The sequence below is a fragment of the Tinamus guttatus genome, unplaced genomic scaffold, assembly GCF_059628265.1.
Source record: "Tinamus guttatus ecotype Peru unplaced genomic scaffold, ASM5962826v1 Tinamus_guttatus_pri_ptg000287l, whole genome shotgun sequence".
Classification (NCBI taxonomy): domain Eukaryota; kingdom Metazoa; phylum Chordata; class Aves; order Tinamiformes; family Tinamidae; genus Tinamus; species Tinamus guttatus.
The window spans coordinates 4069747-4094143 of record NW_028288821.1 but is presented as its reverse complement, the minus strand read 5'-3'; the positions used below and the strand labels follow the sequence as shown (position 1 = coordinate 4094143).

General features: G+C 51.0%; 2 protein-coding genes across 7 annotated transcripts in view; both read right to left on the bottom strand.

The window, feature by feature from the left end:
• Window positions 1–24397, bottom strand: part of ARHGEF9 (Cdc42 guanine nucleotide exchange factor 9) — a 134164-nt gene that overhangs the window by 71811 nt on the left and 37956 nt on the right. Inside the window, exon 1 of one of the 6 annotated variants that reach the window (XM_010212850.2) lies at window positions 13243–13383. The exons of 3 other annotated variants lie outside the window; for them this stretch is intronic. Coding sequence is in view for 2 of the 3 variants with exons in the window: in XM_088527514.1 (XP_088383640.1) it covers window positions 13236–13244 (9 nt within the window). In the remaining variant the exon portion in view is untranslated. Of the gene's footprint in view, window positions 1–13231; window positions 13384–24397 lie in introns of those variants that run through there. 2 more of the 6 variants (XM_088527514.1, XM_010212848.2) reach the window with 2 other exon arrangements.
• Window positions 13384–13684, bottom strand: LOC148594186 (uncharacterized). Its single transcript, XM_088527539.1, has one exon. It carries the CDS (start codon window positions 13589–13591, stop codon window positions 13412–13414), a length of 180 nt encoding a protein of 59 aa, XP_088383665.1. The 5' UTR covers window positions 13592–13684; the 3' UTR covers window positions 13384–13411.

The window sequence follows — 24397 nt, the reverse complement described above, 5'->3', positions numbered from 1 at the left end:
CACTCCCCTGACTGTCCTTGTCCCTGTTCCAGTTTGAATTCATGGTGCTGAATATTGGCGATCAAACCAGCCACACGACTCCGGGATAGGCTCAGCACTGCCTGCCATGGCGACGTTAATCACTCTACTGGAAATTCATCTCCCAACACATCCCTGCTTCATGCCTTTCTTTTTTAACAACGGTATCACACAGGCAGCTCCTTGATGGGATTTGATTGCCCGAGCATGGCCAGGTCTGCTGCCTGCATGCACCGCACAGGGCTGCAATGGGGGCTACTCTCCCTCTGAGGCGTTCTGGCCATCGGCTGCCCTGTGCCACCAGTCACTTGCACCCCCTTGCACCTACAAACACTCAGCTGTGAAGGTGGTAGCCAGCTGTGCTGCATTTTTTTTCTTTCCAAACTTCTTTCTCTCCAGAGGGAAGTGTGATGCTGGTGTCAAAATCGGCACCTCCCTGAACATGCAGCTGCAGGAAGTCCTTTTGCTGCGCATGGTAGGAGATGCACCAGCATGGCATGAGCACTAACAACCTCAAGCCCACCTCAGAACAACGCTTCCTCCTAGTCCAGGTCATGATTTGTTCAGCCAGCCAGCAAACCCTTTCTACTCAAAACCCAGCTTCAGGGCACACTACGACTCGTCTCAGCACATCTGTGCAATAACTACCAACTGGCAACACCTCTGCATTTAGCAAAAGAGTCATCCAGGCTCATGAAAGTGGACAAACCTTGATGAAGTTTGACCTCTGCACAATTATCCACATTGAGCAAACTGAATTTGTCAGAACCACTGAAGAAATCAAGCTGGAAAAATATCCACTGACAAGCACCTGCATCCCTTCATATTATTCTAGCAATCCACCTGCAGAATTTTTCCCTCATCTTAAATACATAGCTATTTTTGCACTTAAGGAAGGATAGAAAACATTTTCCGTACTTCAGAGCTTCTCTGGCATTATGGAAACTATCCCTCCTCAAAACACCCTCCAAACTCTTGGGAATAAAACATCGGTGGGTTGTGCTAAAAGCTTCAGAAACTTTTTTGCACAAGCTGATGTTCTTTCAGTTATTTCTTTTCTGTTCAATAATTCAAGAGTCCTGAAAAGGAATGAACATAGCAAGGAGCAGAAGCACTAAACCAAGATAGGTTCCAAAGCTCTTGTGAACGGGCAACTTGAAGTAAGAGAGACTTACCTTTCAGATGGATAGTCTTTCTAGCTCTACCTTTGGCCACAAGAGCTGGAAGCTCTCTCAATCGCATAGTCAAAATGCTACGGAGAGCTCTTTACTCAAACCGAAGGCCTTAAGCTGACTTTATGCCAGTGAAGCTCAGTAAGGCCAGTCAAGCCCAAATCGAAGAAGATCAAAAGCCGTTTCCTGAATGTACAATCCTCAGTACAAGTTCAAGTATACAGGAATCCAGAAAGTGCCCACACAGTTTGGAAATCAATGAAATCTGTTAGATTTCCCAGTTTCCAAGCGATTTTGGTTTTGGTTATATGAACATGAATGAGATCCAAATTAAGTCTTCTTGCCCACCATAGAATTATCCAGTCCTGAAAGACTTCTGTTAAGGGGAAGGATGTCTAAGAGGAAACCAGAATGAAGGCATCATGAAGAAAGCAGCCACATCATCCCAGTTTCAGGAAAGATATGGTCATACTTAGATAATGCCCAGACACATCAGTGGGCATCAAAGCCAAGTGTGATTCTCCCCTTGCTGATAACAGAAGAATAAAAACCATGGGCTGTAGAGTGTTAGCAGTAAACACCACCAAGGTCTACAGGCACGAGCTCCTGGTCCTATATGTTCCCACACAAATGTATAGGTACCCAACCACCCAGACGGGCACTCTCATGCGACTGGTTGCATCCAAATGCTTCATCCCACACAACCTCCTCTTGCAGAGCAGTATGTAGGGAATTTCTAGTGCATCCCTTGAACAGGTAGCATCAACTAACTCTTATGAAATACCATAATGTTGCTTAGGGGACCACACAGGTGTGTGTTTCTGCCTCTCACAGCCAGCCTGGGATTAATCCAGAGGCTGAGAGGAGCCCCTGGAAAAGCTTTCCTCCAGAGATACTCCACTGTCATCTCCTGAGCCAACTCTTTATCTCAGCAAAGTTTCCACAGATTTAATTCCGGTGATTGAGGCCAGGGCATGCCCCAAAGGAAGACACAGGGAAAGAGTGACAAAGGTTAAAGCAGAGCAAGCAAATCAGCAAAGGGAAGCAGGAGCTGGAGGGGCCTTCAGTTACCGCACAGTGGTCATTCGGATCAAGCGATCTGACACGGACACAGCTGGAGTTTCTTGCAGTTTTGAGACACAGATTTGAGAATCTGCTTCTAAAGAGAAATTGCTCTTTCCTTGCCTAACTCAGTGAAAAACTGGTTGTTTGATTAGCATTTCTATTTTCCTCCCAGCTTGGGCCACTGCAGTTTTGCAATGCATTTAAATGAGGGGGGAAAAAAAAAATCTATGCAGTGTCATTCCCTAGCAGTGATTTCTTTTGCTCATGTATCTAAGTTGAAAATCGATCATTCAGCAATACCCCCAAAAGTAACCAGCCCTAGGAGACAAGAAGCAAAGACAGCCAGAAAGCAGCTCAGGGTAGCACAACCAGGCAAGGAGCCCAAGCAAGTGCCACCACCTCGGAGTGCCCGGATAAATCCCAGGCCCACTCAGATCCATTAACCCATCAGTCTGGAAAAATACTGGCTCCTCACTAGCACTAGCAAGCCTGACAGATCCTAGTTTCCCAACAAGGCACGTTCTCTCTATATTCTCTCTATATTCTCACATTGTTTAAAATGCTTTGCAGAATTTCAGGAGACTCATGCAGTTATATAGATCCTAAATGCTAACCACCACCACCACCAAAGCCATTTCTTGCAATTTTCACATCCCAGTTTTTAAAAAGCTGGAAACACAAATACAGTGAGTCAGTTAAGCTGTAGCTATTAGCTTTTACCAAATATCTATCACTACTTTTCCAAACATCAGGTCATACCTTGCCATACGCAGTAGCCATCCATTTACCATATCAGCACCATGAGATTTACTCTTGCCTACTTTCCTGCTGTTGTATCACATTGGTATTCTTTAGGCACAACTTTCCCTGCAAAGCTAACACAACCTGTCACTGGGCTCTTCAGACCTAACAGCCTAATAGCAGCATGACAAACTTAAATATAATGTGCCATTAAGCTGCCCACTTTCCCTTTTCTTTGCATTATTCCTAAGTCTTCTACCCGCACATGCATCCAAACTTCCCACAGGGCGTGTTTGGGCATGATCAAAGTGGCTGAGACTGCTGAAGCATCTGTGCTGTTTTTCTCCCTCATTCTGGGCACGCCAATTGTTTCGCTGCCAGATTTAGGTGCTGTGATATCTCCATACTGTGCCAGCAGCAACAGTAGCAGTGACACAAGCTCTGTCTTGTGTCCCAGCCTACCCACCCCAACCGACCATTAATGCAGACAAGTAGTCGCAAAGGCTGAGCTCTACTGAGCCTCCGAGGCAGCTCAGTATTTGGCTGTGACATCTCTGCTTTCAAATGGGGACATGAAGCACAGCACTGGTTTTGGTGAGATGGGTATCCATCTAGGAGCAAGAGGCCTAAAGCATCAACATTACTTTAGGTCACCACTTTCCAGACACCACCAACCAGGGTGGACTGACACTGTCTCATCTACTGTCTCTTGGGGTTGTAAAATTTAAGTTCTTTGCTTCTTGTGCTGCCCTTTGCATTTGGACTAATATTATTAACAGCTCTTTTCATGGCGCCTACAAAACAGTGTTCTGCACTTGGACCCCTCTCAAGAGGAGGCACTGTCACCTGGGGGCCACTCTTCAAACAGCATCCTTGTTTGTCTTGGTTTTCTTCTCAACAAAAAATCCTCTCCATCCCTTGAAGAGAGGTCTAACCAATAGCAAATGATTCAAGTGGAAAAATATCACAGAGAGTTTCTGCTGGGTGCCTATGTTGCACATTACCCCCCCCCAACACACAGGCAAGAACATTTGGCTCTTTAGTGATGGTTGCATCCCTTGGATCAGTTGTGACCTGCTGAGCTGCAGCAGACCTAACCCAACACAGCTTCTTTGGGATTTACACATCCTATTTCCCAGCATCTTATTTCCCACTGAACGCCAGCACGGCAGCTCAAAAAAATTAATAAAATCCCTCACTGGCTGTGTGTGTTGAATACACCCTCTTTTACCTAAAAGACTAATTCTTGGACCTTTGATTTGAGGCTTTGAGGAGCAGTTTTGGCTCAGAAGGGCTATCCCCTGCACCACGCCAGACCTCATTTCCCATTTCAGCATCACTGCAAACACAACTCATGCAAAGCTGACTGTGGAGCAGCTCCACAGGATAAACTGCACCTCTTCTTGCCTCCCCAGCATTTCAGTTCCCTGCGCGCTGCATTCCTGTGCCCATGCTGCAGTTAGTGCCCGCTGCCACCTCCCACACTTCACCCCAAGCTTTCGCCCACCACCCCACGGAATGCTTTAGCCTGAACCTCATTAGCAGGGGATGCAAAAATAGAAATGCGTTGTCTCTTGGAGTTCTCTCATCAGCAGCATGACGGTACAATAATTAAATGTTCATCTAACTGAGCAAAAACCCACAAGAGAGGCTGCTTTTGCATTTTCCTCCAAACTGAGCATGGAGATCGCTCAGGGTCCCTTGCAATACGCAGGCTCTGCTCTCCCCACTCACTGTGGCTATAAAAATGCCTGATGCTCATGCTTTCCTCCTCCCTCCTCCTCCTCAGTGCAAAAATAAGCACATGGTAGCGGCTCCCATGCAGGAAAAAGCTGGCAAAGCGTCTCTGCGGCATAGCGCAAGCACCCAGCAACTCCCCTACAAAACCTGGGCTGAAAGCACCCCAAAACCTGCTGTGCAATTTTGTCAGCACCTCCAAAGCTCTCCCGGAGCCACCATGAGGGAGGAGCAGGGCTGCGTCTGCACAGAGCAAGGACAGTGCAGGAGATGTTCAGAAAACATTAGCGCGTTCACTTGATCCTTCATCAAAATACTTTTGCTTCGCCTTCCTAACACTTCACTGCCCACGATGTGGCAGGCTGAGCCGATGTGACAAACTGTCGAAACACATCTTTTTTTAAAAAAAAACATAAAAAACCACCCTAGACTTTGAAGGTAAAAGTGGCCCCTCTGGTCTCTCCATCACGTATGACGTGCCTGCTGGAAAGCACAGGAGCCTGGAGAGCAGTTTGCTGGGAGAAGGCACCTACCAAGGGGTTAGCTCTAGCGTGCAGCACCACAGTGTTTAGTTGTGTCTGTTAGGCTCCCATTCCTTAAAAAAAAAAAAAAAAAACCAACCACAGAGGTGCAAAAACACCTGAGCATTTGCCCATGTCCAGCTGCAAAGCCTCATTTCTATAACCAAGCAATTGGGTTTTGCCTAAACCATTCTGCTGGCACTAGTAATAACAACTGCCACCACACACAAAAAAAAAGGAGGGGATCAGAGCAAACATCCTTGTTCCTAACTCTCTAAATTCATAAATCACCATTTATTGCCGTTATTGTATTAGCAACGACCTATTTACAGCGGGGCTGTTGAGGGTGTCAGATCCAAAGCGCCGTTCCGTTCCCCATTGGAGTGCAAGATTGCAATAGATGAGCTTGGCCACTTAATGCAAAGGAAACGAGTTGGTCTGAAAGCTTCTGGCCATCTTCTTGGACACATTCCAGGGATTTTTTTTTTTTTATAGAGAGTCTTCAAAGTGCCAATAATGTACCAGGGACGTGGCTCCAAGCGGGCAGGCATCTCCATGGATATCCGTGAGCAGCCGAGGTCCGTCAGCGTTCACGACTGTAGAGCTGGTGCTGGGTGCAAGCTCAAATACGTGGCCATGGCTATTTATTTGGTTCTCCAAAGCTGCCCAGAAGGCAGATTTATGGTGTGCACGCCAACAACCGACGTGTGCAGTTGGATGCACATGTCCCAAACCTGTGTGCAGGTGCCTAGATGCATTTTTGGACAGGGTGTGTGGGCTGCAAATCAAAGCCCTTGTTGCACCATGCGTGATTGCGAGCATGCAACAGCAATAATTGCTCTGCAGGCTTTGCTTTTAATTAAGTCAGGTGGTTAAAATAGCCTGTTCTTAGGGCTGGCTGAGTAGTGAGTACACACAGAAAAGAGTTTAGCTGTGCCCTGGGAATAGACTAATTCCTGGCTATATTCATTAATTCCAATTCCAAAGAAATCAAACCTTCTCATTTTTCTCCAGAAAGCAGTTGCATATTTACCCTAATTCCAAAACAATTCTCCTGACAGTGACATGAACACTTCTAAATTATGATGTCTTATTTCAACACTCAACAGTCTCAGACAGATGAAAGATTAAAATCCACGAGAGCAGCAAAAGGGACCCCAACAGCATCACACCAGATAGCCCCAGATAAGTCCCAGCTGACCAAAAAGCTAGCTCATGTCTTCCATGGTCTTGGGCTCATTCCCAAATCCTCAGAGGCTGCTCCCAGTGCTTCTACCCAGTTAGGTCCATCAGGATTAGCAAGAATCCTGGAGCTTCAGTTCACCATTTTAAAATGGCTGGTACTACTGAAGGCAAAGTAAATGGGAAAAAAAAAAGTCTGTTCTGTATCCATAGAGCACTGGAAAGTAGGCAGAGTTTCTGAATAAGTGGTATGAGAAGGGACAGAATTATTTAAGAATTAAGGTTTCTTTTTTTGTGTGTGTGTGGTAGAAGAACAACCCGACGCACTTGGTAACAAGGCCTTGTTCAAAATAACCTATCGAGGCTGCTGGACACAGATAAGACTCTGCAGTTCAGACTCTCTAGCACTCTGGCTAGCCAAATACAGCTTGTGCTTTCTAAGGTCATCCATAAATCCAAAGAACTTCTGACTACATTAAAGGGATCATGGAGGTCTGGAATAGGCTATTGAACTGCCAAGAGCCAATCTTTCCTTCCAGCCAAACCTTGGCGAAACTTCCAAAAAAAGGAGCAGTGGTAACAAAAACCCCACTTCCAACCCATGAAATCTCTCACTTATTTGCTTCTACTTCTTCAGGGCTGCTGCCAAAACCAAGACCTTTTTGCAGTGTAAATGCATCTGCATTCACAGTTTGAACCGGCATAAGCACCACACCAAGCGCTGAACTTTTATTTCAGCAGTCCTTTTGGGGTTCAGAAAGCATGGCTGGCCACAGGATCCCCTATTCAGGGTGACAGATGGGACTGACGGACACTCGGGCACGTGCGACTCCTATGCCTGCTTTCAAGTGTAGTCAAACTGCCAAGTCCACCCATCTCTTTAAGGCTTGAATCCACTCCAGGTAATAATAAAAATAAAATATCCCCTCATCCCTGCTCGGGTGTTTCCAAGTGCTCGTTTTCCAGAGCATGAATCCCTCTGTTCTTGGGAGGCCTGTGGCTCCTCTCTGCAATCATCAGCAGGATGAACTGCCTTCGGCACGAGTCGTGCTGGCAATGCCCCTTTGCTAGGGCATCCGGCACGGCAGCGCTCCTCATATTCGGGATCCCTCAAGTAGGGTGGCCACGGCGCAAAACGTACTTGACTCATTGGTCATACACGAAGGCACGGGAAGGTTGCCCCCATGAGCAGCCACTCCCAGGGTTTTCTGCACTCTAAGAGCCCCGCATGAAGGTATCTGAGCTGCTTGCCAAATGCAACCCCTGCCCAGTGGATGAGCTTTTCTGCAGTATCGCCCATTTGAGGTGGTTGCTTATTTTAAGCCACTCTGCTGGGAAATTTGTCTACTTGTCTGGCTGCCAGGCAGGTCTCCCATTCCCCTGGATTCCTGTCTCATACCATTGGCCACCTGGAAACCTGACTTCCAGACGGATGTCAAGCCTTCAAGAAGCCCCCCTGAGGAGCATCTCTCTCCCCACTTGCTCCCTCTCGACTCCATCATGCAAGTCCCTCTTACAGGAGCACACAACAAGCAGAAAAAGAGTCAAGAGGAGACCAGGTTTGAAGAGATAGTTTCCAAGGTGGCCAGTAAGTCATTAGCTCCTTGAGTCCCCAACACCCCAAGGAAAGGCACTTTGCTAGGTTTCTGCACATGCCAGAGCCAGATTTTAAGTCTGGGTAGGCAAAAGCATAGAAACCCCACCACAAACAGCAAGGTGAAGCAGGGTCTCCCTCCCAGAAGGAGGGACGCTCGTTCCACGCTGGGGAGGGTTGCTCCACGGCAGACCTGATCCCTGGCCCAGGCACATCGCTGGATTAGTCTGGGCCTGGAGCTCCGTCAAGAACTGGCTTCAGCGCGAATCACTGTCAGCAGCTACAAACAGTCAAGAGGCCCAGGAACCAAGGCCAAAGCTCCTTCACTGATGCCACCCAGCAGAGGAGAAACACCAGGGGCACTAAGCTGGCCTTTTGGGAGACTGTTTGCCATGACCGCAAAGACCACTGTTACACCCAGCACTCAGCACCACTAAGACAGACACAACAAACCCTGTAAGAGACCAGAAGACCAACACTGACAGGCCTCGACCTGTCCCTCAAGCAGGATGAGAGTACCCACGGGGACAGATAAGTATCAGCTGCTTGGACACAACACTGACCCTGCATGAACTGATAATACAGCCTAATGTGTTTCGCCAATCAAAGTGTATCTAAGTATAGGACAGACAAAACAGGACTTCAGGTCTATCGCTCACACTGGTGCATTGCTGCTGGAGTTTCCTGGGCATGGCCAGTCAGTCACCTTGACTACATCAGTCTATTCCAGCAGACACAGCGTAGCCCCCTCTGAAGTGGGATTACTCCATAGGAAGCTGGGGGGTTTCATCTGCATACCCTGTCCAGGCTGGAAATGAGTGTTCTCCGCATGGCACCAGCGCCAGTGGTGTGAGCTGCGAGGTGGAGGCAGGACCACAGGTCCCAAACCCACCATGCTCACCAGCTCAACCTCCTCTCAAAGGAGCCAAACAGCAAAGGCTCAGTGGGAAATGCAAGAGACTACGTCATAACGGGCAAAAATTTCTTCTCCGGTCAAAGCAAGAAAGAAGGGATTAAAATAATCCATGGAAGGGAGCTGAAAATAGCCTTGCAGAAAGCTGCAAACATCTGGAAGTCCCACGTTTGCTTTACAATTCCACATTGATTTTTCATCTCAAATAGATTTCTGGATGGGCTGCAATTAGAAAGAATTATACAACGCTGTAAAACGCTACTCCCTTTCACTTCAGATTTTCTCCCTTTGCTTTCTGTACCTTTTCACGTCTTAGCAGCGTGGCTTTTTGTGCAGTTTTGGTGCCGCTCGCTTGCTCCCCTCTCTCCCATCTCACTGCTCCCAGGAGGAGCACGTCCCCCCCTCGGCACTCGAGCAGTTCGATGTGCGGTGACACGGCGATGCCAAGAGGCTTCCCAAAGCACCAGATTTTCTGTCGGCCCCGGCATTATGTAACACGTCCTTGCCTGCTGCTGACTCATATTTTTCAAACTATATCTGGGAAGGAAAACATACGTCCGTGCGCTTGAATGTGATGCGTGCAGGCATCCGTATAGCCCAAGACGGACGCCCGTGCCCAGGTCCGGGCACAACCACATGGGCATGTGGATGCACGCGAGGATGGGAGAGGGGGACTGACATCTGCTCTGCGAAACACAGGCTGGAGACAGATTAAACTGGCCACGGTTTTGGGGGCAAACTGCAGCAAAACGGAGGAAGAGGAAGGGGAAGCTGGAAGCACGGTGAGGAGGACTAAATATCAAGCACTGGGCAATGAAGCCCCCTGCAAGCCCCTAATCAAACCCAAATTTTAGCCCCTAGAATCATGGACCGAGCATCAATCCCAGCCGGGAAAACAGCACTTGAGCCAGCATAGTGATCTTGAAAAGCCACTTGAAAAGCTCTTTCCTCTAGTTTCCAAATCTGCGTTGCAAATTTTACTATTTAACTCAATTCTCCCCAAAATTCCTGGAAGATGAAGCCTCCAGCATTCCTAAAAGCCCCAGAGAAGAAGACAAAACCCAACACCAAAGCTTGAATACACTTTCTCGAGATTGCCATAAAAACAACTGAAGCCCAACAAGATAAGGGCAGAGAACTGCATGTAAACTCATTAGCCACTTATCAAGCCAAGAAGCAACTTTAGACAGCAAGTGTTTTCCGCAGCCAGGCTCAGAGCGGAGACTTCAGCACACAACCTATTGGGAAAACCCTTTGGGATGCACGGCACGCAACGCGGGGAACACAGTCCATGGAAACGCTTTGAAAAACTGTCTTTTGACAGATGCAAAGCAAGATTGTGACTTTTTCCTTTTCCCCCCCCCATCTAGAACAATTTTATGTGCCAAAACTTTCCTGCAGACAAGCGTGGTGATGGAGCCCCTTGCACACTGGCCCGAGCACTGCTCTGCGTTTGCACCCGTGCCAACTTGCTGACCCCCCGCTGTGTCCCCGCTCCACAGCAGGGAGGAGCGGCCACAAGCCCCAGGCCACGCAGGTCAGCGGTGGGTAGAGAGGGAGCCCCCTCCTCTGCCACCACTGCTACCACCACGTAAGAATTTAAAAAGCAAAATTTAAAGATAAAATAAAACTGAAAGCGCACACTTACATGGATTTGGGATAATTTTCCTTCGGACATTATACACAGCAGCGGGGCTGCGTAGCCGATGCCTGATGCAAAAGGACACAGAGTCACATTATGTCACGGGAGGTAGCGAGCAGAGGAGGTGGGAAATAGCCGGGGATGGGGCTGGTGAGGGGAGGAAACCTTGGAGCGAAAAAAGGAATTAAAAGCACCAATAAAATCCAGCGCCCCTATTAGCCTGAAAGCAGCGAAATCCCCGCGAGCGTAGCCTGGACCAACAGGACACAGATGCTTTTTCAGCAGCATCCAAAGGGGGAGGGTGGCACTGGCCCCCCGTATCTGAGGAAGGAGGCGGCTTGCTGTCGCTCACTCCGCACAATCCGACTTTTCCCGACCTGCAGGAGATGGGGTTGCTATGATACAGATGGAGGCATTTTCCTGACTCCAGACGCAGGAGCGGAGCCGAGAGCTCTCGCGGGTTGTAACCCCAGCAAAATCGGCACTAGATGCTGCAGTGGGACAGTGCTTGCCCATAGTGGGAATGAGGATGCTCCTTTCCTGTACCTGGGAAAGAGGCAGCACCCAACTCCCCTGCCAAGCGTTTGCAGACCAAGAAATGCCAGACCAAGAATCCACCCTCCCTGCTCATTTTGCAGTCCAATTTCCTTGCTCGGCCCCCAAAGGCCACAAGGCAGTCTGCAAAGTTCCCAGCTACAAACTTTGCTGTTCCTTGGCACCTTGTTCCCTGCAAGCAACCAACCTTCAGTAGAATAAAACACAGGGTAGTCATAATAAAAATACATTCACTTTCTTAGGTGCTCTCCAGTGAGAAGGGAAACGAGCAGCAGCGGCAATGCTGCGGTCGCGAGTGTCCCCACCACCTCCTCTGTTCCCCACGCGTCCCCCATGGCACCCAACACCCACGGGGGGGATGAAAAGCAGCTTGGATGAACTGGTACCCGGGGGAAGGCAGGAGCTCCACACACGCTCCGACGTGGGCCAAAACATCGGCCGTGGGAAGCAGCAACCTCTGGGGCTGCACACAACCAAAAACCAGCCAGGGTCCAGCATTCTACTAGGCATCCTACTGAAAGAAGGAAAAGAAACACTCAGATACAGTCAGGTCTCATTTTTCCTCTCTTTTTTCTCATTTTCCCAAGCACGATGCCGGTGCCTCCCCAGCAGGGCTCGGGATGTGTCTGGACAGAGAGTCGGGTGGCAGGTGCTACCTGGGGGCTCCCAGTTCTGCTGTGGGGCATTTCTACCCATTACCTTGTGGTCGAAATAACCCTTGTTTCCATCTATAAGCGCCCCTATGGATCAGGGCTGGGGATCTTTCCTGGCAGCATAAGCAATGCAGAGAGCTGGAATTTGCCCAGCTGGTTCAATGACCAAAGCAATATCATTCCAGGGAATATTATCTGGGGAGGTACATACTGCCCAAGGAAACTGCGCTTTTTTTTTTTTTTTTCACCTCGTAGAAATCTCCATTTCCTCCGGAGGGGAAAAACAACATGTACAAACAGGAAAGCTTTTTAACAGCAGCACCACTAATATTCAGATAGATTTTCAAGAAGGAAAGACAACGCTCTTTTTTCGAACAGTCTTCTCATATTCTCCCTAAATTTCCCGCGCTGCCACTCGGCCCCCCGGAGCCATCCCAAGCGCAGGCTGTAAATACAGTGACTGTTTCGAGACATCTCCTGCGGGCTCCTAACGAGTGGCCACCTAATCAAGCCCCTAACGCGCAACTCGGCGCCTCATTTCGTGGAGAATCGATGCAAACAAAGTCGCGCCAAGCAAGACGCTGCCAAACCCAGCAGCAAGGGGATCTTGGGCACCTCACCCTTGTGCATCCGCGTGCAGGGATAGCTAATGCAAAGGAACCATCGAGGGAGGGTTCCAGGGAGAGCGGGGCGAGCGGCGCCCGCGCAGCGGCTGCACCGCAAAGCCTGCGGCGCCCCTGCTCGCGGCTCCGTCCTCCTCGCGGGCACAGAGAAACCACGTACGAACAGGGGAAAAAAAAACCCGTGGGTGCTGCTCCCATCCCTAAGGAACAAGCCTGGCTAAACCCGTGTGGCCACAGGATTCGTAGCCTTTGGAGCTGAGCACCAAGGAATCCCCGCAGCTCATCTGTGCAACACGGAGGAATAAACAAATTAGGACCTTCCCCCCCACACTTTTTTTTTTGGTGGCTGAAGGTTATTTTAGCCAAGATTTAATCCCCTAACAGGATTTCTTGGGCCCCCGCGCTCCCCCTTAAAGCAGTCCAGCGCTCCCTACTTGCACACACCGCCTCTCCCGCACCTGGCAGCCGCACGGTCACTCCCCGCCGGGGACCATCGCTCATTAACTACATCCCTGCTAGAAATGCCCCCGCGGCGGCTCGTAAACAGCTCCAAGCCTTGTCCCGGCTCCAGCCCCAACCCCACATGGAGCAAAAGCGCCGGGGCAGCGCCGGGCACCGAGACGCGGAGGCTGCGCTCGCCCCCGGCCGCCCGCGAGCCGAGTGGCAGCGGTCCGGAGCGCGGTGCAAACCCAGGCAGGAAAAGAAACCAAGGAGAAAAAAAACAAACAGGGGAAAAAATAAAGAAAAAGCAGCTACACTTACAGGCAGACTCAAAAGACAAGACATGACAAAAGATTTAGGGAGAGATAATATACCAACGTCATACATATCACAGCAGCGAGGCCATGTTGGAGCTCAACGCGATTCCCCCCTCAGTAAGAAATCTCTCTCTCTCTTTCTGTCTCTCTCTCTCTTTTCTGTCTCTCTCTCTCCCGCTTGTTGAATCGCTAGTGGTGGCGGCGGCAGCCCCCGACCGCTCCGGAGCCAGGATCCGGTCAACGCGTGCCCAGGAAGAACATGAGTATGACATTCACGAGCAAGAGCACCACGATCACGGCGAACACGACCACCGTTTGGACATCCAAGGTCATGGTGCAATGCAGAACACTGTAGTGCTCGAGGTGGGGGGCCGGCAGGTTCGGAGAAGTCAACCTCTGCTCTGTAAGACTGTCCATACATCCACCATGCTCGAAGAGAGGAGCAGCGAGCTGTCCGCCGGGCGCCGCGCGAGGGCTTGGGGCTTGTGGGGGGATTTTTTCTTTTTTTTTTTTTTTCTTTTTTTTTTTTTTTGGCTGAGGGAAGGGGGGGCGGGCTGGGGGAGGAGGGGGGGCCCGTCCCCCTCGCTGCCGCCGCCGCTGCCGCCTCTAGGCGCTGCCGGCGCCCGCGGCTCCGAGCATCCTCCCGGCGCGGCCGCGTTAGTGGGAGCGGGCGCGGAGCGGCCGCCGCTGCTGCTGCATCCCCCGGTGCCGCTGCCGGTGCCGCTGTCACTCAGCGCCGCAGGAAGCGGCGGCTCCGCCAATGCGGCCGCCCCCGCCGACGCGCTGCGCGGCCGCGGAGCCGCTGCCCCCCGGTGCGGGGGGGCGCTTAAAAGCCGGCGGCTGCCGAGGGGAAGGGGGGCAGAGCGGGCAGCAGCGAGGCGGTGTGTGTGTCGTGTCCCCCCGCCTTGTCCCTCCTCCAAAAGCCCGGGCTGGGGGGGCAGCGGGAGGGATGGGGGGACTTCAGCAGCCCCCAGCGGGCAGAAATAAAAGCGATTCCTCCTTCCAATTCCCGTGCACACTCACTGCCATCCTAGACCATCACTCCTAGACCCCTGAACCAGCAAATACGGTGGGGAGGGCATCTCAACTGCTCCCCCGTCCACACACACAAAATACCTGCCCCAAAGAGCCACCTCCAAGCAGCAGCCTCCGGGCAGGCTGCAGGGTGACATCGCGGGGGAGGCTGCTTCTCACAGCCTCCCACGTCCCCCACCCCACCAAGGCTGGAAGAGCTGCCCATGCGGGCAGTTTTCCCCAGCCTGAACAGCCGGGAATATCCAAGAAGTCCCAGTTTCAGCCTCAGCAAAATAGGCGACAGGCCCAAGGGACTTCAAATTTAGACATGTCTTTAGGGCCACTTCATCTTCCCCTCTAAACTGGAGCGGACACAAAGACTGGCTCCAGGCTCCAATACATCCCTATTTCCTACAGAAATCATTCACAGGGGTGCTGGTCCCAGGCATTGAAAAGGGAGTAACCAAAAGCAGCAGAAACATCCAGAAAAAAAAAATAATAAAAGAGGCGCAGCAGCTCCTGCACATGCTCCGCAGCCACTTCCGTCGCCAGGACACGGATGCCATTAGGAACGCAGTGCCCGGCTGCTCCCCGGCACCGGCGAGGCAGCGAGCGCGCAGGGGAGGGCAGCGCTCGGCAGCGAGCGGGAACGAGAACGCGGCTCGCCGAGCACCGGCACAGAAAACCCGGAGCAGCAAGGAGAAATGCCCAGGAGCTGCTTAGAAACCCTCCTGCAGCCCCGTCTCGTGCCGCGCGGCGCCGGCATCCCGGCTGTGCGAAGGAGACGATCGCAACGCGAGACGAGCGGCGGCACCTTCTCTATGTGCTTGGAGCCCCTGCAGCCCCGCAGCTCCGCTAACACGGTCCCGCTATACACCAGATATAAACTTCTCTATACGCATATACATAGATGTGCATGCACTCGACTCCTGACTAATAGCCAAAGCAGAAAGACCACAGTAATAATGACAATAATGTTAATTTCGAGAGGTCTCAACCAAAAGTTGTCGCTTTTGCCTTACTTACACTCAGAAACACTCAACACAGCCTCTTCTCTTCTCGCTCTGGCCACAGGGGAGGTATCAGCTCGTGCAAAGGGCCCTTTTCCTCAAGGAACTTGGGGATTTTGCATGCTCATGGTCTGACTTCCCAGGAAGCTTTGGCTTCCAGGACCTCTGAAAGGCCCCAAATGCCCCAAAACACAGAGTATTTGGAAGACCCTAGAACCGGGAGCTGATCTCTGGCAGCTAAGACACTTTCTTCTCCAGGCACCTGCTTCTCTCCGTACCTGTTGGCGGTCCCCTTCCAATGCAAAGTGCCCCTCACTTCTGACAGCGACTTGGGACTTTCCTCCAGTGACTTTCCTTAGTTCTCCTTTTGGCCACAATCTGCAATCGCCCTTGGCACCAGAGCAGAAAGACACCGAGGAAGCTGCTTTTGCAGCAGGGATACAAGTGCTCAGAAAAAGTGGAAAAATAAAATAAGTTAAGCCTGGTTTTTGCAAAGCTCCCCTTTGAACTGCAATGCTTCACACACTCTAATCCTGTCTCAGAAAGCAAGCAACACCACACAGCAAAATTACGTTCCAGTGTGGGGATCTACCTACTTTAATCATCTCCTTCAATACCAGACAGCAGCTAAATGTGGGTCTGGGGGCTCCCTGCCCACGTGTGCACTGGTCAGAGCTGGCGGTCTCCTTCAAACCCAGCTGTGCTCCACAGGCCAGCATTAACCCCTTGAGAGCACATCCACCACGCGGACCCGGCCGGCCGCAGCCCCTGTGCCAGCGCAGCCGGCGTCTCGGCAGATGGTGCTCTTCCCTCTGCCACGGAGCCGCAGCGCTCGGGCGACGTGAGGAGGGGGACACGGAGCCCGAGCTCGTCCCGGGGTCCCGCCAGGGGCTCGCTCGGCACGGACGCAGCACCCGCGGTGACCAGCGCGCACGGAGCGAGCCCCAGGGCTGCTCTCCTGCACCACCCGCACGTCTCCACGGTCCCCCGGCCACGTTGCCTCCCTCTTTGCTTCTCTGCAGGCACCAATATAACCATTTGCACCACCGTTTGTAATGCTGTGCAAACCCAAGCCATGGGTTAATCCTGTTGTGCTTGTTTGCTTTCCCCTGAGAAAAACAAAACTTCTATTTTTATGTTCATCTGAACTTGAAGCACAAAGAAAGACTGAAAAAATCTCATGCCTCTGGCAATCACGTTGCAACCGCTTCCCTCTCTACACGCATCTGCTCCACGTCCCAGTCTGTACTCCAGAACCAGCCCCGGCCTCAATGGCTGGAAAAATTAAAGGATAAAACAACTCACATGCGCAGTCAGATCCGGGGGAAATCAAACATGGGAACAACAACTGCCCCCGGCCACGGAGGAGGCCCAAGGGACTGTAAAAGTTCATCTGAAAAGATGACACATTGAATTCAGGTGTTAGCTTCCCTCTTACGTAAGCTCTCCTGAGCAAGAGAAGTGGCCTAGAAAACCCGCAGAGCCAAGTCCCTCTCCGGGAAACCTCCCGGGGCTTCCGAAGGAGCTCAGAAACCTGCCCAACGCTCACCCGCAAGCTGTAGGAAAGTCCCTCCCTTTCACTGCTCCACTAGGGACTTTTCCAGGAGCTCCAGAGAAATAACCCTGGCTATCACCTCCATGTCAGGCCATGCCCAAATCACGTCCTGCTGCCACTTGAGGGACATCAAAGGTCCAGAATAACTATCCACTTTTCCCCCCACAGCTTGTGAGGGCACAGGTCTGCAGCAGGGAGGGAAGCTGAAGCATCGGACCAAGGACAGGCATGGGAGAAAACCCTCCCTGCCGCCCTCCCTGGGCTCCTTTGGAGACACCCGGGCCCCACTTCGCATCATGAGGATATGGAGGGGAGAAAGAGACTCATGTTCTTCACCCCAACCTAGAGCACTACAAGGGTTGGGCACTTCCTCACCTTATCCCCGAGTCCCAGGAAAAAACAGAGCGAAGGAAAAGAGCCCATCAAAGCCAGCACCTGCATGGAAACCCAAAGCAACGGGAATTCCAAGCAGAGAGCAGCAGATGCACAGACCGATTGCAAAACAAACATTTTTATCTGCTAGAATAACTGCTTCTGTTTAGGGGAGGAAAAAAAATATATATATATTTACACACACACACATAAAATACATAAAAAAATAAAGGGTTGATACTCTTTTTTTTTTCTCCTCCATCCTGAAACTGGCTCCGAAGCACGATGCTCCTGTCCCTCTCAGATGCCACACAGCTTCCCTAAACCTGCCCACATGATGCAACGGGGGGACTTTAGTTAGTTAGTTATTTTGTGCTAAGGCATCTTTTTGTAACAAGGGGGACCACTGGCGATGGCGCGGGCTTGATGAATCCTGTGTTATTATCTAAGCGCTTAGTCACCCAGGGAATTAGTCATGTTCAAAATAACAGCCGGGCACAAGGAGATTTGGAGCAGCTCTTCTGGAGCAGAAGCAGCTAATGCCATAAAATGCAGCAAGATGTGGCTGGACACAGTGTGGAGATTTTTCAAGAAGTCTTTTTTTGTTTGTTTCAAAATAAAATAAAATAAAAAGGGGGTTAGATAGAAGAAAATTAGGTGCTCAGCGGTTAAAACACTGGCCTGGCTTCCCCTACCTGCAGCACAGGCTTGTCCTTGTGTACAGGCACGAAAAGCAGCCTATGCTGTTTCCTTCCTCTTCTACTTCACATTGAGGTTTTGGGGGGTTTTTTTAGGGTTATAAAATGCAAGGTGCTCCTACCTTAAACATGACTTAATTTGCAGGCTGAGAAGCATGGAAGAACCAATACGCCAACTTCGCTGGCTGCCAAATTGCTCTTAAGCCATCACCAGCCCTAGCAGCAGTCAGTCACCCTTTCTCCAACATTTTGAGCATGATGATACATAGTGGTTTACTTTTTCTTTACAATACCCATGAAAAATATCAGTACCTGCTTATTTTAAATATGTGAAGTGCATGCCCTGCAAAACTCAGACTTCAGCAAACTGGGGCTCTGCAGCCCTGGGAACTCTCTTACACAGGTGCGGGATTGAGCCCAAAGCTGCTAGGAATAGGGAGGAAATAAAGAAGGAGGAGGAAATAAATGGAGAAAATAAATTGAGTAAAGAGAGAATATGAAAAGGAGAGCTCATATCTCCTCTAATAAATACAGCCAAGGCCTCAAGGGGTGGGTGTTCCCCTCACTAGAAGGGACAGATACCAGGATGTTCCTGGGAAGAGCCCGCTCCGAAATCAGTCAGAGCTTCACTTCTGAAATGGAGAGCTGCGTTTTCAATGCGAAGCCAGGCAGCACCCGTGACACTTCCACTCCAGGAGGAGGCCAGGACCGGACACCTGGGACCATCGCGTCCCTTAGCGCCAGCAACCGCCGGAGAGGGTTTGGGGCCGGGCCCCCCCTGCACCTTCCGCATCCCCCAGGATGTGCAGCCGCCTCCCTGCACACAGGGAAATCCCGGGGGATGCAAAGGGGCGGCAGGATCGGGGCTGCTTGGAGCTGGGATGCTCGGGGGGGGAGGGGGGAGACGACACCCCCAACCTGCTCCGGGCTCCCGGCAAACCTTCTGCGGGAGCCGCCCGGAGGCGGCGGTGAGGGCCCGGGGGGGGGGGACACGCGGTGTCTCCCGGTGGGAAGTTTCCGAGCTGGGAACAGCCCCCCCACCATGTGGAGGCGGGATCCCCCCCAAGGCGGAGCGGCAGTAGACTGGGGGGGAGAGGGGAGGGATGAAGCTGCCCCCGCCGCTCTCCGGCCCCAAGGAGCGTTTCCAGCGTGCAAGGGGGGACAAGGACGCGGCTTTGCCACATTCCCCCCGCCCCCAACACCGTCCCTACCACCCGGGACCCCCCCGGACTGACCCCCCTTCCCTAGCGCGCCTCGCTGCCCCCGCACGCACCCCCCTCCCCTTCCAACCCCCGCTCCAAACGCGGCAGCTCCGGCACCGCCGAGCCCCAGAAACAGCCCCGGTGGGGAGGGGGGGTCTGGGGGGGCTCTGCCCGCACTCACCGAGCCCGAGGCCGCCCGCAGCCACTGCATCGTGCGCGGAGGGAGCGGAGGGGACGGCGGGGACAGCAGGGAGCGGAGCCGGCGCCGCTGCCAGGCGAGCGGAGCCCCCCGCCCCCTCGGAGCCCCGGCCCGCAGCGCCCCCCGCCCCCGGCGAGCTCAGGGATTTGGGGTCCCCCCCCTCAAAAAATGTCCTATTTCCTCCTCCCGTGGCTTTTGTTCTGTTTTTTTTGGGGTTTTTTGCCCACGGCAGAGGAGGGATGCAGACGGGAGCAGGCAAAACTCGGGGGGATTTGGTGCTGGCATCGACCCCTGCCACCGCGTCGAGGTCCCTGCGGGCCAAGCCCAGGGAACGCTGTGGTCCCCAGCTGGGACAGCTTCCTGCCAGGAAAGAAAAACCTGCGGGAAGAACATTGCAGCCCCTCTGTGGCACTTGCAGAGGATGCTTTGGTCCCCCAAACACGCTCCTGTCCCCAGGGAGCCTCCTGAGCTCTCAGGGAGCCCAGTGCTCCCTCCACCTGGGGCTTTGGAGCCAGCAACCACCAAGCAGCTCCTCCCTGCCAGCCTGTCCCTTTCTGCTCCTTCCATGCCATGCAAAGAGTCTCAGCATGGCCACTAACTTATTTAAATAAGACCAAAAGCAGGGGGGAGAGGGAACATCCTTGCATGGCCCAGGCCTCACAGAGCCAGCTCTAGTTGCATCAAGTCACATTTCATTCCCTCATCTCTAGACACGGACAGTATTCCTGGGGATGCAGGTGGCACTTGTCTGAGCTTCGTTTCCCTATCCCAATCCCGGTTTTCACCAGCCTCAGAGGAGCACCGTTTGAGATGTCCATCATACCCAATGGACATGGGAGGGGACAGACAGAACTGGCAGACACACACAGCCATCCTGCATACAGAAGCCCTTTCCAGCCTAAAGATAAAAGCCATAATCTGGACTACCTGGCACCCCAGGGCAAATATTTTTCCAACAAGGGAATTTCAAACAAGAGATGTGTAGAGGCACATGCTCAAACATCACAAATCAAACCCTCTCAAGCACAAGGCCATCATAAAAGAGCACACTATTTCGTATCACTATTCTAATGCCCTTATGAATTCATTCTCAGCTGAACTTCAGCCCAATCACATTATGGATCTTGTAGGCCCTACAACACCTGGTCCCTATGGAGGAAAGGTCAAAACAGGCCAGGTGCAGCAGTTCCAAGAGCTGCTTCCAGGTTCCCATTGCCCAGGCAAACTCTTTTTACTGTGGCCTTGTTGGCCTGGATCACCATTTTTAGGGACAATCCAGCCACTTTTCGTGCTCTCAGACAAGACAGAACTACTTGTGATGGGGAGTATCCTTTCCATCCCACGATGGCCACCACAGGGAAGCTGGTCCCCACCTGACGGAAGACACTGCATTAGCTGAAAGCCTCCACAACCAAGAGCTTGATCCGAGTCCGTCATCCTGCAGCAATTCATACTTGATAGTGATGAAGTACCGGCAAATCTTACCTCCAAAGCCTAGTCCAGTTTGGGAATTACTGCTTACGGCTCAAAACTGATATTCAACCAGTATAGCAACCTCCACGTGAGCAGAGGCAAGGTCACGCAGGAGCAGCTGTGGCTACTCCAAGCACAATAATTGTGTTAATGCCACTTTTCCATGCACATTTCCCCCCTCCCCATCCCACTTACTTGCAGCTGGAGAATGTGATTCAAAAGCAAGATAACTGAGTGGGTGCAGAAGGCTGCTCATATCACAACATCTGCTTATAAGGTAAAAAGGAATCTCCATGCATAGACCTCATCAATCATCCTTGGAGTCACACAAGGGACATACTGAGATTTCCATGGAAATCCGCCTTCCAAGACCATCTTAAACACAAGACTGAAATCTCAAACTGGAGGATCATTTTCTTGACATCTTAGAGAGCAATAGAGACAGCACAGTAGCACAACAGGCTTTCACCCACCTCTGAAACTTTTCCTGCACCATATTACAGTGTCACCACTGAAAGCTCCTTTAGAACTTCAAGGCCTCCCATCTTAATCCCACCCAGCAAATGCCTCTGCATAGCTTCTCCAGACCTGAATTGCCACATCCGAGTGGGTGCCCGGCAGCTCCCTTTGGAGAGCCCTTTGCTACGGTGATGTTTTCTTTGCTGCAGAACATCCTCCCTAACAAGCAAGGAAAAATAAACATGTTCTCTATCGAGCTGCAAGGGAAAGGCAGCCAATCCTATCCATTGATTAGTGACTAGGGTGGGGGAATTTATCTAAACTCTCCACGATCCAACATGGCTTCAAAAACTAATCAACTAAGTTGCAAGACTGAAATGGGCATCTTCCTCTAGAAGAAAGAAAAAAAAAAGAAAAAAAAAAAAAGAAAATCCTATGCAATACTTCAACAACAGTCCAGTGCCTCTCAGATTAGCCCAGCGATAGCGCTGAGCTTCACGCTCTTTTGAGGTGTCATCATTACTTATGTTACGTTGCAAGGTAGTTTGTGTGGTCCTTAATTGAAGGTGCAATTAAGCCCCAGTTGCAAGCAGCCTGCTGGACCAACTCTGACACCCAGATTGTTCTAGTCATAACTTACAGGGCATGAACAAGGGCATAGAGCTAATGTGCTCTGATGTAACCGAGCAGGATCTTGCCGGATGAGACTGGCATCTCCATCTCGCAGCCACAAACCAAGGCCTCTGCCACGCTGGCTGAGACCGTTCCTCAAAAAAAAAAAAAAAAAAAAAAAAAAAAAAAAAAAGACTTTGGGGGTTTCTATTCCAACAGCAAAATGAGCTTTAAGTTGTGAAAGGAGGAAAAAAAAAACCTAACATTTGCTTTGCTGCCATCCTTCCACTTCCCCCAGCAGTGGCAGTTTCAAAACTCCCACACCTGCTTTAATCCCGCCGCAGCAGCCCGTTGCCAAGGCCCGCGCTCCGTTGCCAAGGCCGCTGCTTGGGAGGCGAAAATTAATAACCCACAGTCAATTAAACGTGGGGACTGATGAGGCAAGCGCCCCGGTTCCACTCCCCGAGCCCTTGAGAGCCTCTCCAGCAGTAAAAGCCACCCTTATGTCCACCAGTTAAGAGCCTTGTCCTGGTTCTGCTAATTCAGGGAAAATCCCATGGAGATTAAACACAAAAATACAACTGATAAAGTGACAAACTGATAAAATTTGATATTTATGATATTTATGCCCCCCATCATATTTCCATCAGCATGGACAGCCCGAGTTTCCCCACCTTGCCACAGTCCTTCCGCTGGGCAAAGCTTTGATCTTGTGCGATTTGGAGAAGTGGATAAAACGGACTTTCAGATGTCTCCCAGAGCACATGCAGTTTGGGGTCATAAGCAGGCAGAGGGCCCCGGAGCTCAATTCCAGCACTTATGCAACAGTGGACAAATAAATGGAGGCGTTAACACCAGCTTCGCCTGGAAAGCCCTTGTGCAGAAGAGCAATTACTTTGCCAAACCGATGTCCTCCCGAGCACCCAAGCTCCAAGGACGCAGGATTCCCTCCCTCTAGCGCTGCAGGCTCGGGAAGGAGGAGGGCAGGAAAGGACCTGGCAGCTCCTGGAAGCAGTCGGAGTTGTCCCCCATGCCAGTACCCCCAAATGCCCATCAAGACTCTCCAGGCAGCACCCCGGCCAGTGCTAAGATCACAGCAGAGAGGGGCTGTGACACCTTGAGGACGGCTGCACCTGCAGGAGAGGACGCAACCAGCTGGCATCCCACATTCAGTCTCTTCTCCGTTGTCAGGTGCACATTTTTACACCAGAGATGCTGGCTCTCCTTTGCCAGCATTTGTCCTTCCTTCCTGTGCTTATACTCCCCGTCTCACTACCAGTCCATCTGCCAGATCTGCTCACACGCTGCAGCTTTAGTGCCCAAGGCATAAAAAAGCCACTTGAGATGTCCAAGCACTGCAAGAGAGCAGCACTGGGGCAAACCCAGCGTGATAGTTTGAGACCCCCAAAAGCTCTGCAATCTCATCTTTCTGGTATTTTTGCTCAGCTGTGAAACTTATAATTAGGGCCCAAAGGCTCCTTGACATTACTGCTCGAGTACAAGGGCTTATACAGATGCAAGGAGTTTAAGACCTCACATGGCATAAAACAAGAACCACCCTCCACCGCCATGCTTAAATATACCAACATTTTACTGTATAAAATTTGTATTCGCCTACTTAGCTATCTCAAGAGCAGTCCGTATCAGTCCCTAAAGAAGCTGGTTTGCTATTTATATATATATAAAACATGCTTAGCAAATTTTGTCACTAAAACTCCATAGCTGTAATATACACGTGCTTCTCATGGCTTAAAACTTAAATGCAGGAGAAAGCTATATTTATACCTAATCTTCACGGGTTCTTAGAAAGGGATGTTGTCAGACTGGATGAGTGTCCTAACACCTCTGAGAGCGTAATGCTTGTAAACTGGGGGTTTTAACACTGCTTCAGAATATGGGATGAGAACGGAATTACACAGGCAGCCATTGAAAACTTTCATTTATGCCATGTACAAGAATGGTAGATTTGTGAGTTCAACCCAGGACTGACACAAAGGGGTCATGTACGTGAAGTGCCTCATGAAAGAAGTACATGTGATTACACATGTGATCCAGGCAAGGCTGGAAGATTAGCTTTTAAAATTATTCCCCAATAATTTGAGGGAATAATAATTTGGGAATACTCCTATGTCACTCAGCTCCTGCTCCACAGCTGCCCAGAAGCTGCTGCCTTCTATTAATAGGCTCTGAGCTTTGCCAGTATCCTGTTCTGTGTCCAGATGAGCACAACAGGGGCACAGTTTGGGGTGCCTAAACGCTTAATGCCACCACCTTTGGAGGATACTGATGCTCAAACGTCAGCTCCAAAGAGACTTTGGTTAAGTCTCCTGCAACCTGCTCTATTAAGAGCACTCCAACCCCATGCTGCTCACAAACAGGAAGAACAGGGAGCGATTCCTCTGAGCCTCTCAATGAATACAGAATAATCCCACTGAGACCTAGGCCTTTTCATTACCAAGGCACAAAAATTCAAACAAACAAAAACTCCATACGCTTCTATGAGATTTCTTCCAACTTGGAAATGAGACCACAGCTTGGGTGAAATGTCCCAGCAAGCAGCACAAAGCAACACTGACCAGGGAAAAAGTTTTGGTGAGCCTGAACCACCCCACCTGCAAACAGCAGCTAA

Bases quoted from the DNA above. Each gene is read 5' to 3' on its own strand.
- LOC148594186 (XM_088527539.1), bottom strand. From the start codon at position 13,591: ATGGACAGTCTTACAGAGCAGAGGTTGACTTCTCCGAACCTGCCGGCC.